Source organism: Crocodylus siamensis, chromosome 4 (genome assembly GCF_052110815.1).
Source record: "Crocodylus siamensis isolate JL-2025a chromosome 4, ASM5211081v1, whole genome shotgun sequence".
NCBI lineage: Eukaryota > Metazoa > Chordata > Crocodylia > Crocodylidae > Crocodylus > Crocodylus siamensis.
The window spans coordinates 55675155-55694798 of record NC_143398.1 but is presented as its reverse complement, the minus strand read 5'-3'; the positions used below and the strand labels follow the sequence as shown (position 1 = coordinate 55694798).

The window sequence follows — 19644 nt, the reverse complement described above, 5'->3', positions numbered from 1 at the left end:
TGATTTTCTCTCATAATGAAGGAGATTGCACAGCACAGAACATTATTTCCTTTCAAAATGTATGAAAGGCATACTGCATAATCCTGGTGCTGTCATGTTCATTACCTCCGAGAGCTCCAGTGTTAAAAGAACTGCAATGATACTAATAGGGCCATGAGACAATTGGGCTCTTTCCTTTAACAACCTCTACCCCAGTGTTTTTCTAGCGCCTGAACTTCAATAGTACCTCACTCAGTATTTCCATCACATTTCTTGCACTGTTCTTTCAGGTAAACCTACGTGAACAAACAAACAAACAAAAAAAGGATGATTGAATGATGGAATGACTTTTAGAAAGTTATTTTGTTCTTTGGATGTGTCTTTGAACTGGCTTCTTTTAAAGAATATAATATTATTTTAAAATATGTCAAAGACAGTGCTGTAAAAAGAAAAAGGCTGATGCCAAGGTTTTCAATTAAGTGAATGGGTTGTGGCTGGACACACTTGCACACTATACTATGTATACAAACTGTGTGTCCATTTATGTTTGTAATCTCTTTCCAAATATCATGCTGGATGGATTAAAGAAAGAGAAGCCTGTCCACTGAGGCTTAGGACTATGTTTGACAGGGAAGTATCAGCAGGATACAGGCAGCAGTGTTGATTTCTGCCCAAGTCCATATTTTAGGGGTAATTATGAGCATGACAGAAGGGAGGTGACACAGAGCTGGTGAAGAATGGAAACTAAAGTATTAGACAACAGTGATACTCTTAACTATGCTATGCTTAGAGAGACTATTGTTACCTGTAAACTTTTATGGACATCAAAGAAGCTACAAAACATGTAATTGTATGTAGCATGATTAGGGACCCACTGAAATAGAGGACACAGGCAGGAAAATTCACAGACCAATTGCAGCACCTGCTGCCATTTTCATGATGTTTTGCAGCAAGATCCCTCTCCTTGCTGCTCACTGGCTGAGAGGTCTGCCCTTCAAGAGGCCCCATCCCTCATTGTTGGTTGCCTGAGGGATGGGGGCAGTTCCACCATTCATGCAGGTCCACCCCAAGCCACAAATTGGGGAGGGGGCCACACAATGGGCAGCCCTCTCAGCCAATCAGCTCCACAGGGAGGAGGGGCAGCAGGAGGGAGGACTTCCTTTTTGTGGGCCAACAGCCGTGAGAATGGCCGGCTTCCAGTAGGGAACCAGCATTTTATTTTCAATAAGTCCCCCCCACCGCCGCCCAGCAAATCTGCTGAAAATCATGAGGAATATTGCTTTTCATGGAAATTGCCTCAAATCTCCATTTCTGTGAAAAACGTGAAATAATGATTTAAGTAGGTCCCTAAACATGATATTCAGTTACTTTGTGGAGCAGGCATGCACAACTCTGTTGAAGCCAAATCAATAAATAACAACATATAGTATAAAAAACTGACTGACTTTTACCCTATTCTAGTATCTGGTTAGAATAACTATACAGGTATCTTTAAAACGATCCTTAAAATCTTTTTTACTCGTATTTTACAGTTAGCTTTTTGACCTTATCAAGAGTACAAGCCTCCAGGTTTCTTAGCACAGCAAACCACTAGGGTTAGGAGGAAACTCTCCCTCTCCACCACCAAACAACATTACATTTTACAATTGTTGTTAATGAGTTTTTTAAACCTTCGTCTGAAGGATCCAGCAGCAGACAGTATTGCCTCCATGCACCCCTGATCTGACTGAATACAGCAATTCCTAGTATGCTCCTCAAAGACACAAATACACATGTCCAAATATGTGTGCACACACAATAGTTTATAGGGTTATTTGTATGTGCTCCTGCGGTACTCAGTTATTAAAGTTAACCCATTAATAAGTAATACTGATGGTATGAAGAAATTGTAAAAGATGCGTTGTTAGCTACTGTATGGTCTGGCAGTGAGTCCTTGACAGCACAGTCATTATCACATTCTCTCTATAAATAAAAGAATGAAGCCACAGGACTTGATCACACAGATGTTTTGCCAGGTAGATAGGAAGAATGTTCCTAGTTTTACCAATTAATCTTAGCAGTGGTGACCTGATACAGTTCTGCCAGAAAAACCTTGGTGGACCTGGAATAAGAAGGCTTTTGCTTACTATCCCCTTTCAAGGTTAAATAATCTAAACTGAAAAGGGCTCTGTTATACCAGAAAAAGTGTGTCCACATTTAGACTTACCTTGGATTAATGGATCACATTTTAGCTTATACAGATATGATGATATAATAATGTAGACGAGTCCTAGGGAAGGCAGAAAATGGGCTTTGGTTTGGCCCCACCTTGTAAATAGATGACCTCTGTGCTTGTTGAGGTCCTGCTGAGATGAAATCTTTTGAATACCTTAAGTTGAAGGCTTAAACAGATCTTTGAAAAGCAGTGGAAGCTTCCCTAGATCACTAAGGTTGTAACCTCGCTACATAAACCTCTGATGAATAGCTCTACTCTATAGCAGTATATAGCCAGTTTTATAGAAGCTATTTACAATGGCTAAGAACATAAAAAGAAATATATGCTGAAACTGTTATCTTGTATAACGACTGGATTCAAGCAGGGATTCCAAATGACACTGAATTACACTTGCTCAATTTAATTTATAGAGAGTATGTAGTTACCAAGCCTGAAAAATATCAGATCAATAGTATGGGAAACAAATGGCCACATAACCAACTTTGTTTGAACTGCTGACAGATGGTGTGAACAGTGACAATATAATGTCCTTTTTGCTTCATGGTGGGGTATAAAAAAGAATATAAAAGGAAGTACAAATAACACTTTTCTTTCACTATTACCTCTCCTTTACTGTGATGACCAGTTGAACATCGCCCACTGCAAAGGTATAAAAAATTTCTTTGCAAGGCATCATTACTTTTTAATTCAGAAAGATATTTTTGCTACACAACTTCTATTACATGATCTGGACTGTTCTTACATGACCAATTTCCCTTGAAAAGACCTAGGACTGGTTTTGCTAGTAATCTAACAATGTCCATTATTAATATTTAAATGGATAGTTTGCTGAAAGGCTGTGTAAAAAGAGCCATGGAGCCCATTAGTGGTATAAGCAGGTGAAAACCAGAGAGGGGAGGACAAGTGCTTTGCCTCAGAAATCTTTAAGAACTGTCCACCAAATACTATGTATTTTAAGGTTCCACTTATGGTGATTTAAGCATCATATTAACAGTTAATAATCAGCTTTGCTTATAGGTACATCTACTATATTTACTTGAATAATTTAGCTAGTACAATGTGTAATAAGCCCCTAATAATTTAGCTTTAATTTCTCCTTCAGTTACAGCTTGGCAAAGATTCTTTTATTTTATTGTTTTTGGATTTTCATCACAAACCTCTGCATTCCTATTTTTCTACTGTTCACTACTCATGAATGACAATGAACGTATAGGATAAGCTAGTCCCTTTCTCAGTGCAGCTATTTATTCTAACCTGCATCTCAGGTCTTGCAACCAGCAACACAATTTTCTTGCATTCATCGCTGGAGAGCAATGCCACTGCCTCCTCTCGATTCTGGATGTCTTGGCCATTTATCTAGAAAACAAATGAAAGTGGCACATTAGTTTCTATTTCCACAAAGCAACACACAATAAAGGGCAAATATCAGCTCATTTGTGGTAAATGTATGGACAATGAAACTCGCACAATGGGCTCATCTTCAGCCCCTCAGTGGTAAGTGCCTTCACTCAATTATGCGCTTACTGTAAGAGCTGTATCGATCGCTGAAGGATGGCGGACATCAGAGGAAGCAGTTATGTTCATAAATGTCCAACCTGTGCCCTGGCAACATACATCTAGCAACACAATTAACCAGCCCCTGACAGGTGACGTTCATCTTTCTCCGTTCAGAGTAATGGAAGTGTCACTCTGAGATAATAGTGCTGGTGGAAGCAAGACCGGTAATACTACAGCTGAAATCAGTCATACTGTATGCTTGTAGAGAGCCAATTAGAGGGCTACAGTATTATCTCTCACCAGGCAATACTTACAGGCCACTGCTTATTGCTGTTTCATTTAATCATTTTATATTTGTGTGTGAAACTCAGTGTCCAGGACCCCTACAATCACAAAAAAAAGCCCTGCCCCCAATGGGATAATCAAAATAAAAAATAGATCATCAATAAAAACCTGCTTTCCTACAACTTCTCTTTGTATTGCTGTTAGTGTTTTAAAACAATCACACTAATAACTACATGTATTTTACAGCCCTTTCCCAACACTACCATAGATGCTCCTTAAGAAAATCAGATTTCAAGTACAAATCATCTTGTTCTGAAAATGAAGGGTTTTTTTCCCCCATTTGTTGAATGACGCAAGAAGTGGATTTTCTTTGTGATGCCAAATAGCATCATCAAAAAACATTTGGCTCATCTGAGAATTATTGGGAATAGAGGTAAAGAGGGAATGATTTTAATATTTTTGTAGAATAAAAATACTTTCCAATGCTCAGTCCGATTAATTTATTTCCCCACCAATGACACTCAGTTTCAAAGCTTGTAGCAAAGGAAGACTGGGTGAAGTGCATAGCCTCAACAGGTTGCTTTGAAGACACAGTTTTATTTAAGACTGAATAAAAACCCATATATATAGTAACTGTCTGACTGACAGTATGCAAGATATAGATAAAGCAAATTGTGGACTGTAAAAAAATGACACCTATTTAGTTGTCCACAAGTACCCTGATCTTAAATTCAGAAAAGCAACCACACAGGCCATGGACCAGGTTGTCAGCTTGAGTAAAATGACATAGTTCTTGTGAGTTCAATACGTATGGCCTGGTGGCTCAAGGTAGATCACTGTATGTGCATACCTGTAGCAGCTGGAGACTGCCTTATCATAGTGAAGGTGAACGGGACTGCAAAATACTCCACTTCATCACAACTAGAGACACTTATTTGTGCAAAATTTGGATGTCCATTAATAAAAGCCTAACAAGTATTAGGCAAATCTCATCACAGTCATCCTTGCAGGGTCTTTCCCTTCATTTTACAGATTTTGCTGAAAGGTAATTAGGCTAGTCTCATCTGCTTAAGAAAACAAGATTGGCTGTGTGCAGTATGCGAGTTTCTAAGGCCCCTGGCACGTGTTTATTTAAAGGCTCCATGGGATCTGATCCCCAATCCCAGCAATCCCACCTCTTGTCATGACACTTGTGACTGGAATCAGAGATCAGTTCCATTTGTATCCTTTCTCCTTGCTAGTGCACGGGGAGCCCAAGATCATGATTATGATAATGATTGTGATCCTGGGTTCACCCTCTGTTGGCAAGCTGAAAGACAAGTGCCCACAGTCCTGCATGAGGAAGGCTGCTATACATCTCTGACAAATGCTCAAACAAGCATTCTCTCCCCATTCCAAAGCCTCCTACTACCTACTCAAGGATTATGCTTTTCCAAACTTGAATGCAATCCCTATATAACAACATTGTCATCTTTCATTTCTCTGAGTTACCTCACCAATAAGAGTATATAGAGGGCCAATGCATTTTCAGATAGAAGAGAAAACCCCACATAACTCACTTAGTGTTAACTTTAATGATCAAATTCCTGGCTACATATCAGCACTGGAATTACAGTAATGCTATTCATCTACAAAAAATGCAACAGAATCTTCTTTTACCTCTTGAGCCTTGAATCATGAGAGAAGTGAATGTGATAGTCTCAAACTACTATCTGTTGGATGACTGTCTGCACTGTACCTGGCAGTCTAATTCACCCAGAAACATTTAAAGGAATAAAACAGGATCAGGAATGAATGTCATATACTATCCATTTAAATATTTCAATATGCCTTAAAATGGGAAGGGTTTTTCAACGATGTAGAAACAAACTAGAATTTAATATATCAAATACACTGGTTTTGATTTAGACAGTTAAATCAACATTAAGTCCTGTTTCCTCTTCACGGAAGGCATTTTATAGATACATGTGAAAAATAATTCATTGACTTTTCAGTTTCTAAACAGATCTCTGCATAATCCCATCAAATCAAAGGTCCATTATCTTTTTATATCATGAATGAGACTTCTGTGGGCACAGTTTTTGTGGTGTGAAAAATTTGTACCTTTTGGACTACAAAGATAATAGGCCACAGGCACCTGCACGAGGCTCAACACATTAAAATGTAACTTATTTCCTTTCTGAAATAAGGGCCTGTGGCACAACACGACCTAGGGGTGCCGTGAACTCCCCTAGCACCCTGCTACCGTGCCAAATCGGTCTTAAATGCACCCTCTTTATCTCACTTGCCACATCTTTGATGTTGATATAGTAAAGGGGAGGCTGCCTTTCTACCCTCTTTGGCATGGTGCCTTGATGTACCTTGGCTCGGTCTAGTCGCCCGGTGCACTCCCACCTCTGGGCTGCACGTGAGTCCCACCATCACCCGTGCCTTCACAGGTCCCCGGACTCATCTCCGTTGCCTGCCTGTGCCCTTGCAGGCGCCTCCTGGCTTCTCCTGCGGCTGTCATAGCCTGCACCGGGGCCTGTCTCCCCGTGGCTCTTGTAGCCTGCACCGGGGCCTTGCCTCATGATTCCCCACCCACACTGGGGCCTTGCCTCGCGATTCCCCGCAAATCGAGGCTCAGGTGACCGTAGCCGTGCCTGGCCCTCCAGACCCTTTTCCCCAGTCTCATGCCCACTGGGCTCCTCACAATCGAGGCTCAGGTGGCCATAGCCGTGCCTGGCCTCCAGACCCCCTTTCCGGGTCTTGTGCCCCACTGGGGCTTTTCGCCTGCGCCCACACTGGGATCCTCCCAATGCTGCCCACACTGGGGCCGGGGTCAGGACACCCCAAAACGCAGTGCCCTCTCTGGCACCAACAACCCCCCACTACTGGGGAGCTCCTATGAGGCCTCCTCCACCCCTACAGCCTCACCCAGTCCTCTGGTCCCCGCCCGCACTGGGGCCCTGCCTCGCGATTCCCCGCAATCGAGGCTCAGGTGGCCGTAGCTGTGCCTGGCCCCCAGACGCCTTTCCCGGGTCTCATGCCCACCGGGCTCCTCATAATCGAGGTTCAGATGGCCACAGCCGTGCCTGGCCTCCAGACCCCCTTTCCGGGTCTTGCACCCCACTGGGGCTCCTTGCCTGCGCCCACACTGGGCTCCTCCTGATACTGCCCACACTGGGGCCGGGGTCGGGACACCCCAATATGCAGCACTCTCTCCGGCACCAGGACCCCCCACACTACTGGGGAGCTCCTCCACCCCTACAGCCTCACCCGGTCCTCCAGTGTAACACAACAAAACAGAAAACTCACACTCTTGTGTTCCAACACAAAATCGAAGCCGCCTGGCTAACCTTCATACATAGCCCTACTAGGGTTTCCTCCTCCCAGTATCCTCATGCAGACGCTGCTCAGGCCATCAGACTTCTCTGCTATGCCTGCCCTGCTTGCTCCAGCAGAGCTCCACCTTCCTTGGCTGCCAGAGGGGAACTGACCTCTGGCCTCAAACTGGCTTGTTTATATACGCCAGGCCCTGCCCCCTTCCGGTCAGCTGATCAGACTTGTTGTCTCGGCAACCCACACCTGTGCTGCCCTGGTGACTGGCAGCTGAGCCCATGTTACTATTTGTCAGTAGCAGGCACCTTAGTGCCCTGCTACAGGGCCACTTTAACCAGCTACCTTGTAGATCCTATTGTACTTAGATATGTTTTATTCCCAAAGCTGATATTGGGGTACAAAATACAGCTATGTTTTTTAGCAAAGATGTTTCCTGAGGAAATTAAAAAGACTGGCAGGATGGAATCAGATTGATCTTGCAACATGTACCTGAAATAATGATTGGCAGTTACAAAGCTGGTTATTGAGAAGCAACTTGCCATTACCTGCAGTTACCACTGGGGCTTCAGTGAAGAGAAGTCAAAATGTAAGGGTGGTTGGTTAGAAAAGTGTGAAGGGAGCTCACAAGCAGCAACATGAACTGAAGAGGGTTACTGAAGCCCTGAGTTTGGGTGTAGTGATGCATAGTTTCAGTAAACGTGCTTCTCTCTACACTGAAATCTGCTTTCCTTCTCCTCTCTGCAGTTTAATTACACGCTTTCCTTTCCTGCTGACCGTACCAGCTATAATTTCCTTCTGACTGAACTGGGAAACTGAAAGCCATGAGGTTCACAATTAAAAGGACATCATCAGGTTCCAAATCATTGTCTGGGGAGGGAACACAGCTTTGTACATGCTTGAAAATGCGGAACAAAGTCACTACCTCTTCCTAGCTCTACCTTCCCCGAGATCAGTTTTCAGGTTCTCTCACCCACATACCTGGTGGCTTCTCAGCTAGAAGTTCTGAATCCAAATAAGGTGTCTTAAATAAATGTGAGGTTTGATCATAATTTAGTGCAGTCACCCATGACAATTATATTTTAATGTCATCTTCTCAAAAAGAGAGTTCCATTCCTTTTTGAATATCCTGTTTGGCTAACTAACATCTCCCCTCCTTTCAAACCCATGCTTTTTCAAACAGTTCTCTGAAACATGTGCTTGTGGGTGGATACTCTCAAATACAGACTGTCTTGTTGGTTCACTCCTCAAATATTGCATACACAAGTCTTAATATTGTTTGATGAAACACTTTCAGTTGAATGTGAACTACGTTGTACCCACATGAGCACCTACACTGCAGTGGCCAAGATTTGTTTGGGCAGACAAAGCTGAAGCTGTTCATTATCTGAGATCTTTATATTGCTCATTTGTTTGCTAATCTGCTGTTATCAGTATAACCTCCTTTTTCTTTTCCATTATACAGCAATCTGTCTTATTGCTGCTGCTGTTGAAGGCACTGCTGGTGTGGCCTGCTGAGAAGCACTGTACTTTATTGGAGGAACCTATCTCAGATCTGTAGGGTAAATAAATCTTAGATGCTCCTTGAATGGATCATTAGAAACCAAGAATAAATAAAACAATTGTTTTCATGGTGGCTTACCAGAGAAATCAGGAAAGTTCAGTTATGAATGATGGAGGCAAATGATATAGGCAAAATTAGCCAAGCTCCTATCTCCAGTATATTAAATAATCTTCTTTACAATTAGTCCTTCTTTTCTATGAAAAGCTTCTTAACCATGGTAGGTATTACTCAAAGTTTTACCCAGATTTATGCTACTACTGAATAATCATCAGGGCACTGCCTCCCATATTTCTGTTTGCAGCAGCCCTATTTAGAATTTGACACTGAGATGAACAAATGAGAAATAATATTTGATCATAAATATGGCAAAAAAGATGTAGGATAGAAGTACATCAGCCAGAACAAGTTTGTCATTCTAGTTTTTAGTCCTTTACGTCCTACCCATAGTGTGTAAAAGACAGACATGAATTTTCACATCTCTCACACTAACAAAGAGAATTACCATCTGTTGTTAGCAGTCTATAGAAAGATTATAGCTCTTCACACTTTTTTTTAGGAAAGAGTTCAGGTAAAAGTTTATCAACACACACCTGCAAAATGCGGTCTCCTTCTCGGATCCGGCCATCTCTGGCAGCAATACTGTTTGGATCAACCTGCACAGAACATGAAAAGATTGTAACCTAAGAAAGATTACATTTGGAGGACATGCTAAACAGATTACATTTTTCTTCAGTCAGATGAACACACAACCTTCCCTGAATAATCACCTTGTTTTAGACAACCTTCTAAAACCTTGTTTTAGAAAAAGCCTAGACAGTAAGAGGTGAGACCATATGCTTTTCAGACCAATATTTTTCCACACGACTGTCAAGTTCTAACCTTCAGCTGTCATGGACTGAGTATTAATGATTGAATTCTTAGGCTCTGGAAATTCACTTTGGACTGCGGTGATTTTGGAGCCTTGCTAATGAACAGTTGAGATCTCCACACAGACAGGTCTGTTTGCTTACGAAAGGGCATTCTCCTTTTATGAAAATATTTTCTGATAAATTATTCTAGTGGTTACTAATTTACTTTTTTCTCTAGATTTTTACATTCCTAAATAAAATTAAAAATAAACCCAAAGAAGCATCTATTGTACATAGATTACACACTGATGTTGTATACAGGTTCTGTTTGGAATCCGTTAATTTTAAGTTAGTTTAACCTCAGTAGATGTTTAGGGATCCCCTAACAGTCTATCAGAGACCCAATATTTCATCCCTGAGCAATGACCTACTGTTCATAGGGGTAATACTATCTATCTCCTTTCACTTGATGGTTATCTTAAATCATTTATTTTGCCTTGTCATGCCAAGAACCATTTTTCAAACTAAACATTTTGAGTGTAGCATTTGGCTTGCAGGTTACGTCCTCTAAAGATGTTACATATTATTTTCTTATTGTGCGTTGTCAGAACAGAAACTGATTCTGAAGGGCTTAATCAAGTATGAAAGATAATATAATTACATTTCCTTGAAAGGAAGGGGCTGAGAGATTTGAAGCAGAGCAATGCCCTCCATGTAGGAACAACAACGCATTTTAGATATAAGGGCATGTAGTATTAAAAGATTTCTTGACCTTTTTCTGCCTCATAAGGTCAAACAGATTTTAACAGTAGTGCTTATATACCTATGGGAAGAGTTACTCTCAACTAATGTTGTAGCAATTCCTTATTCTTGATCTAAGGCTCATTTTTTTAGCTTCTTTGACATTGTTGTTAGACTGTTATGGAAGAATCCTTTTCTCCATTGCCATTTTTATATGATTCGTTTTACTGCAATACAGAAGAATTCTTTCTATGAAATTCACTCTTTTCACGATCTTCAGGAATCTGTGATATATGTCCCCTGAAGGTGACAAACCGTGCATCAGATTCAGCCAGGACAGCCAATACCAAACTGAGATTCATAATATTTTTCCTTTTTCATACAGGAAGACAACCCTTTTTAAAATGGTTAGAGAACAAGGCATCTGAAAATCTTTTTGGGTTTGATATTACAAAGTATTAAATGTGTTCTGGAGAAAAAGAACAAGGGGAATTGAGAGTGTTCAACATCTTTCAGGATCAGATCCTCCATTTGTTAGTTAATAAAACTGTGAAATGTGACAGGACAAATCAGATTATTTGAAATACTCACTCCCTCTCCTCTTTGAGTATATAAGTTAAAATATGCAAGAGGCAAGAATTTCTTAGGGTATCTTTCACTGGAACAACTGTGTAGCGGAGCTAGAGAAGTTTCTGAATGCAAGGCATTCCTCATCAAGTCAAAAAGAAGGCATTGGTATTGTTAACACGACTGCAGTAACAGAAGGGCACAGAGGTGTGGGGATCAGAAGGTTTGCTGATTAAGAACTCTGCCTGATTTTCTCTGTACTTGTGGGATTTCATTCAAATCTCAGACAATTGTCAGACTTCTTTGCACTTTGCAAAACAGTGATGTTGTATTTACAGCATTCATATTAAACAATCAAGCTGATAATAATTACATTACTTGAATAACATAATTTACTTTCCTAAATTTATCTGACAGGTGTTGGCTAAGGGGCCATATTTCTGCAGTTAGGTCTCAGAACACTTGTTCTTATTTTTCTACTGAGTCCTCCCAAAAATCTTTACCTCACTGACATAGATTCCTGTGTCTTCCTCATCATCCGTTCTGTAACAGACAGTCAGCCCCAACTTCTCTTGACTGCTTACACGACAGAGCTCAACCTCCTACAACAAAACACAGGAACAGTGTGACATTTATATTGGAAAGAAAAAAGTACGCAGCAGAAATGGAGAATTAAGTCACTAACATTGTCTTGGTCAGCCACTGAGGAATTTAAATATTAACGGTCTTATAAAATCTTAGTGTTAGCCAATTTCCCTTTTCTAACAAGTAAAGCAAATCATGAGAAGGTAGACTGTACCATGCAGCAGCCAGGTAAGTACATGGGATTGTGTATTTGATGAGTAAAATAACTCTTTGAAAATTCAGGAACAATGTCCAAATGCATAAAAGTTTTAAGTTACGTAGGAAGAGTTTGGTAAGTCATGCCTAACCTCAAGAAATATGGGTGTGCATTGATTTTGTAGTTTTTTTCCTTTTGGATAATAGAAGCTGACTAACAGTATATTACATAGTCATTTTGTTCCTATCACTCCAACTATGGATTTATAGGAGAGAGGACAGACTGACTACTCATCAATCAATCCATCACACATGAATGTCACTCTTCCAACAGCAAGCTAAACGACAAAGCAAAACCATAGCTTTCTGTTAATAGCATAATTCATTCCCCAGCCAGTTCAGTTCCATGGTTTCATTGTGGGAGTTTTAAGAGAATTATAAAATGCTTCAAGGAACCTCCTGTGATATTGGACAGCCATGGCAGAAAATGGCAGCCATTTTTTGGTGCAGAAAATATAATCTGGGGGCTGGATGCTTCTGCAGTTGTGTCTCCTGAAAAGCATCTGTTTCACAGGCACCTGACATATTACAACTGCTACACTAGTGGGACTTAAGCATCTCAAGACTTTGCGTGGGTGAAATATATTGAAATAAGTAAGGTTAATAACAATTAATCCATCAGAAAATAGTGTTCTAAATTGTTTGAAAAAGGGTATCCTTAAGGCCTTATTAATATTAAATAATAATAACTTATTTATAAACAAAAAACATATGCACTTGCTTTATAGCTGGCATTTTGTGTGCTGTGAGAAGAAAAGAAAAGGTGAAAAGAAAAGCTATAGAAGCCGTCTCCTCCCCTTATAAACTTTGCATGCAACACTAGTCATTGCATTCATGAAACACAAGGACTACCCCAGAGTTGGTACCTATAGCAGCAATAGACTTCCCAAAGGGCGAAGGAAGGATAATGTTAATCTGAGTTCTCTTAGTTCATCTTTCTTTCATTAGCACTTGGAAACACCATGAGAAAGAAGAGAATAAAAGCTGGTCCTCTGAATGTGTGAGGCAGCCACTATGGTCCAGCGATACCACACTGACCTTGGGTGCAATGTTTTCCAAAGAATGGTTTTGTGGCTAGGTCACTGGACTCAAACTCAGGGAATCTGAATTCTCAGTTTAGCCACATACTTCTAGTGTGGGCTCCAGGACAAGTCACTTAATCTAATTTATACTTCAGTTCCTACTATGAAATAAAGGGCTAGGATTGCACGAGTTTACTAGAATATCACAAGGATAAAATTCATTAATGATTGTAAGGTGCTTAGATACTAAGGAAACAGACAGAATTGTTCCAGCTGGGATAACATATCACTACACCGCTCTTACTGAAGGAAATGGCTCACAATCATGATATAGTCAATGATCTTCACATTGTCTTCATTTTTATTAGAGATGTTTTATAAAAGGGCATGGCTGGGCCACTGTTTATTGTACTCCTGTGCCTCCCATTGTATACAAGCATAATGGGGGCTCAAAACATGAACTAAATCTATCTAAAACCATCTTAAGACATTCCATGTTTTAAAAAGCTTTTAGAATATGAAAAAAGCCCCAAACATGTAGGCCCCCTGACCCCTGCTTTAAAAAGCAAGTTAGATGTTGAGAAGTGGAATTAGTCTATACTTCATGGTTTGTATGGCACATTTTAAAGTAGAAACGCAAAACCTTTTTCACTAAGAAAGATGAATCACAAATAGTGACCTGATTTTGGCATTGGGAGTAAAAGTAAGTGTATTGAATAGAGGCCTATTTAAAACCCATAATAATTGATGCCTCCAGAGGGAAAGAACACTTGGCTAGAACTGTAATATTAGGAAGGAATTACAGTAACAAAATGGCTTCAATTACAGCAACAAGGTATACATTTAAGGACTAAAGAATCTTGTGGTCCCTTAGAGGCCTATAAGGAAGCCTAAATACACCATAAAGGACTGAGACTGGGACCTTTAAATCAAGGCAAATGAGGAGCTGTGCACGAGCTGAAATCCATTGACTTTCACTGTCCTGCCAATAGAACCTCAGAGTCTCCCTGAACTGAGGCTGGACAGGGACCCTAAGGACTGCTCTGATCATAATTTCTTGAGTGTATAGTGACCTTGAAGTTCTTTTGGATGATTCGTCTCAAGATGTTTGCTATAATAATGCTGCATGAATATTTTACATTGAAAATGAACCAAACGCTTCTGGATGATATTGGTTACATGAGCAAAATAATTTATATATTTACCTATTTAAAACATGAAACAAATGAGCATAAATGGCCAAAACTATGGATATTCCCGTAATGCAGTCTATGAAGTTTATTTGGACTGGCTGCTTATGTAATGATTTGCATATACTTGATTTTCATTGCTTACAGGGTGAAATGCATCAGGTCTACTTGTGTACACCACCTGAGCTGCTACAGCTAGCTGAGTGAGGAACCCTAAATTCCCTGCTTATGGAGAGGCACCCCAAGGTGCTTCTCTGCAAGGGGGGAACGTGGGCAGGTGATTAGGTGGTTTGAGGGCCCCGCAAGACTGCCGAGCACTTGCCTGTGGTGGTAGGAGAATGCCAGCAGCTCAGGTTGCTTCTATTCTTCCAGCTCAGAGATAATAGATATCCGCTGGGATAAAGCAATAAAGAGTATATGAAGCACCTTTTGTTGTGCTGCTGATTTTTCTTTCATGTGGCACAACAAAGGTTATGGATGTTTATTTCCTTGGTGTTTGTGCCACCATAAAAATGTTTGTGGAGGCACAAATGGGTTGTCAGGTGGTATCTATTTCCACCCTTATTTTCATCACAGTTCTAGTGTCTTAGGAATCTTGTAAAAAAATAATGTAATATTTGGGAATTTGTGATGTGCATTAATCTAAGAGGTGGTATCAGAGAAGCAGAAGATGGAAGTTGGAGAAATATTAGGTCTGTATCCTTTGATGGGCAGCTATTTCTCCCCACAAAAAAAGTCTTCTGCTGAAGTCACTTTCAGTGACTGAAATCAAAATAACACCAGGTTATTAAATTACCGAGTGACTTCTGCTTTCTTTGGGTGGGCAGGACAGTAATTCAGCCCACTGGTACATTTAATTCAGTGAAAGCAGTACCATTCATTTTCTGCCATAAGTGATGTTTTAAATACATTTAAGTAGATCTGTTTAATCACTCCATGAAACATGAGAAAGTGAATTCCCAAGGTAGCTCACTTCTTAAGAATGGAAAAGATGGCTAAGGGGAGGAGGTCATTCTCTTGAAGGCCTCAAGAACAGGTTAAATTGGTCATCTTCCAAAATGATGGAGTAGTGGCTTCAGGGCTATAACCTTCTGCCTCCAGGTTAAAGGCCACCATTCCCTTTAGTGATGGAAAACCAGTTTAAAGGCTGTCAGCCTGGGGAGACAGAAAACCAAGTTAGGAGCTGTCACTTCTTTGGGAGAAGTAAAGCTAGGTTAATACTGTCATTTCTTCAACTGATAGGAAACTAGGCTATAAATGTCATCAACTGGATTGCTGGCTTTCTAGAAGTGATGAAAAAGGTTAAGGGCTATTAAAGGAGACCTTGTTAAGTTTCCACTAGTTTGCAGGTCACCGAATTTTCATACGGAGAGCTACAAGGTTAAGAAAATTTTTCTCATTGAAAACAAGTGAACAGCCCCAAAACAAACTGTCCCTACTGGGACTTTCTTCAAAGAGGCAAAAGCTCTGGGCATTGCAAGCTATAATCCACTTGAGAACATTAGAATATATGTAGAAAAAAACCCTTTTTCCTCCTCCTCGCAGCTTCAGTTCAACAAGAGTTATTATTAACCTAGGGGAAACAGAAATGGAATAGTAATAGTGGGGAAAAAAAATCCTTTCCTTTTTGTCCATCCCCAAAAAATGGTTGGCCAAGTCCTGCCCCGATTTTGTTCAGAATTTTTCAATCTCCTCCTTTTGGCATTAGTTATTCCCAATAAACCCTTCTCCCCTTTGAATTAATTTAAAATGCTGCTGCCAGAAATGATCTTCCTAGCTTATCATTCTGCCAAGGACACTCATTACCCTTTGTTAAAGTATCTTCATTGCCTCCCTTTCTTTCGCAACCATAAACTCCTCATCTCTGTCTTAAGAGCCCTTCACTAACTCACAGCCCCCCTTGCAATGTTTACACTGTCTGATGCCAGCCTCAGTCACCTATTTCTCCAATTCTCTCCCAAGCATTTTCACACTTCATGCCATTCTGATCCAGTGAGTGACTATGACTCTCTATCTGCCAAGACACCTTATTACTTTCCTTTGTGTCGCACTTTATAATCCACATCTGCTCTAATGGCTACAGAAGTCTGCCACCTCATATGGCATATTTGTTTTGTCTTTTTACAGTATAAACTGTACTGAGTAGGGCTGGTCATAGAACTACATCTGAAGCAACTGCAAGGAGAATGTGCTGAATTAGAATGCCCCTTAGCTACTCTGGGATGACCACTTCCAGGTCCCACAGCAGACCAGGAGCTATGGGTGCTTTATGGCTTCCCATCACCCCTTCTGATAGACTGTGCCCTGTTTCATGGGTAAAGTCATTTTCTACCAATGTAGACCAAGCTGAATTAATCCCATTAAGGGCAACTTCATTGCACAGAACAGTTATAGTTTATCCAATATCTAAAATAATTGGAGATTTATAAAAACTTTAAAAATTATCTATGATGAACTGGACATATTCTGTTGATACTGACAGCATGGGTAGTGATGCTGTTCTACTGAATTCTTGTCAATGATAGCATACTTGTTTGGTTGCTCTGGTGTAATTCTAGTAAAAGACATAAAAAAGAATGACATTGTTCCGATCATTGTACATTTTAATGTCCTGCCTTACATTGCAGATACTGAATTATGTCTCCTTTTATGTCTACTTTCAGTTCCTTCCACTTACTACTTAGGCTTCCATTTCTGTTTGTGAAATGCATTAAGTCTAGTGTACTGTATTTGCAATAAAACTAAAACATGCATTTCAATCACTTAGGAGACATGGGATGGCTTTTGTTCTGATAATATTCCATGGTATGACAAATGGAAGGTCTATATTTGTCTGTTTCATATTTAATACATGGCATTCTAGACTGGAAGACGCCTGATACAATGTTGACAAAATAACCTTGTCAATCCCCTTTAAAACTTTTTTCTGTATGAAAACACTGGGCCCATTTCCAGCATATATTATTTAGAAATGTAAAAAGAACAGATCACCACAGCAAAAGTAAGAGGAAGGACATGTGGACAGAAGTCATTTTCTTTTTTCAATTGAAGCAAGAACTAAGATTTTCTGATAAGGCACTGGACACATTATAGGCAGCTGAACATATGCAAATGTCTTCTTTTGACGATATTCTAAAATGAACTGGAGAACTTTTTCCCTACTTTATCTATGATAATTTGGTTATTTATAATGAAATTGATAAAACCCAATTTCTCAGATGGCTTTCCAACAAGTGTTCAGATCATTAATATTTTTCCTATAGTCATAAATAAGGCATTGAGCAAAGAGCATTATTTGTATCTATAAAATAGTCCTTTTTTTATTTCAGTTTAGAAATTAAATATTAATGGGGAACAATTCAGGAACAAATCTGAGATGTACAAGATCTAGGTTCTAATCCTTTATTTCCTGTAAACTCAGTGGGCATGTGTCGCAGGTGCCCGGCTCCTATAAAGAGTGGGTACTGCCCGGGAAAGAGCCCCAGCAGTGAGTAGGGAGCCCCAGCTGTGGGTTACCAGGGCAACCAGAGTGAGCCTGTGGCACACACCAGCCAGCTGTTAGCAAGGGGCAGGGCCTAACTCACATACAAGTCCCAGGCCCGAGGCCAGGAGGGAGTTTCCTGTCAGCCACCGAGAGGAAAGGAGCTCTCCCAGAGCAACCAAAGGGGAGAGGCCTGTCTGCAGGAACTGCTTCTTCCCTGTTGAGGAACGGAGTATTCCCCGGTAGGGTGATTGATGTTATAGCCGGGCAGTTTGGATTTTATGTTATAGCCCAGGGACTTGTCTTTTGTTTGCTGTTTTGAACGGTGGCTTGGGTGAGGCTATTAGGGGATGGAGGAGGCCTCAGAGGGGACCTGCGGTAGTGAGGGGGCCCCAGCATCAGAGAGGGCACAGCATTGGGATGCACGGACCCTGGCACCAGAGAAGACACAGCACTGGGGGTGCCTGGACCCTGAGCACCAGTGAGGGCACAGTGCTAGACTGGGACCATGGAGAGCCCAAGCGTGAGTGAGGGTGCAGAGCGAGAGACAGGGCCGCAGGGAGCTCAGGGAGGACAAGGGGGCCAAATTATAATAACGTCCAGACCAAACGTCAGTACCATTGGTGAGGCTTGGGCTGTGGTGTAGGGGAGGAAAAGGAGCCACAGATATCGCCCCCTAGCATCGGGGCAGTAAATGGGAAGCTTCCCGCTAATTAACATCAATTAATCAATTAACAACAAGGCATGGCAGGCAAGAAGGCAGGGGTTGGCCCATAACAGGTGGGCGGGGTCACCAGTAGATGGACCCTGAAGAGGCGCTCCTGTTACAGCATGATACTTAACTTTTCGGTGACTGCCACTGTGTAAGGTGAAAATTCATAAATAGGGGTATTATGGAGCTAAATTAATACATGTTTATAAAATGCTTCAAGGCAACTGGTTAGTAATGATATGGAAAGCTCTTTAAAAATACTTCAAATACTGAAGTTCCTAAAATAGTCTTCTGATATCTTTTTAACAAATAGGTGTGGCATGATAAAGAAAAAGCAACCAAACCAAAAACAAAATTATAATTGCCATGATCACTCAGTCTGTACTACAATATTTTACATCAATGGTACTAAATGCTGTAGCTACTTATTATAGGCTATAGTTCTGAGGACAATATCAACTTGCACATAATGGGTTAAAAGGAGGAAGTGTAAACCATATTATGTAATACTAACATTCTTTTTGTTTCTAAATTGAGTTAAGTTAGTAAAATCTGGTTCTCATTAAAATGGCAGAACGATCATACTGACTAGACCCTAAAGCTCCAATATCCTTGATAGCAGCTGGTCTTTCTACTGAGGACTTCACAACAAAGATAAGATGTTCTGGAATAGGGCTGTCCAAGTGGCAGGGAGCTGCCCTGCACATGGTGCACTGGCAGGGGCATCTGGGTACACAATACAGTGTGTGTGTGTGGTGGGGTGAGCAAAGGGTACAGCAGCACAAGCACCTGGGCCTACTGTGCAGTGCAGGGGACATGCAGCTTCCACTCGCATAGCCCTTGCTAGTCATGACCCTGCTAGTGGGACCCAAGGGGCATGCATCCTCTGGCATCCTCTGGCCACTTACATCTAATAATGAATGAATAATAACGAATGGTAGTTTTAATATAGCCTAATTACTTTGTGCTGTCATCTTGGAGTGTAAGAATTGGAATTCTAAATTAAATCTAGGTCTGTTGAGTCCTGAAACTATTTTGCTTCGAGTACTGGCTCAATACCTGATGTTTTAGAGAGAGAGCAGTAGTTTTCCCCACAAAGTTTAAAAAGAAAATATAAAGAATACAAATGAAGCAAGATGGACATTATTACTGGTATCTCAGCTTTTCTTTCCTAGCTGAAGTAAAGCCTGAGAAGCTGATTTAATGTTCATCCTGCTAATGGCATCATTGACTAAACAATTAACTGAAATAGAAAGGGCCAAGAGCAGAGTAACTTAAAGAACAACTGACAGAAGAATGAGCTGAGAATATTAATTTCTATGTATTTTAAAAATTGATTTTTTGTTTATTATAGTGTTTCTACTTAAAAAGAACTTCACAATGCA

At 40.7% G+C, this 19644-nt stretch overlaps 1 protein-coding gene across 2 annotated transcripts in view; it reads right to left on the bottom strand.

Moving 5' to 3' along the window:
- PDZRN4 (PDZ domain containing ring finger 4) overlaps positions 1 to 19644 on the bottom strand; it is a 386959-nt gene that overhangs the window by 19084 nt on the left and 348231 nt on the right. For both annotated transcript variants that reach the window (XM_090042335.1, XM_090042336.1), the window contains 3 exons: positions 11518 to 11616; positions 9449 to 9511; positions 3449 to 3550 (listed from right to left, as the gene is read on the bottom strand). In XM_090042335.1, coding sequence (XP_089898461.1) covers positions 3449 to 3550; positions 9449 to 9511; positions 11518 to 11616 — 264 coding nt within the window. The remainder of the gene's footprint in view (positions 1 to 3448; positions 3551 to 9448; positions 9512 to 11517; positions 11617 to 19644) is intronic.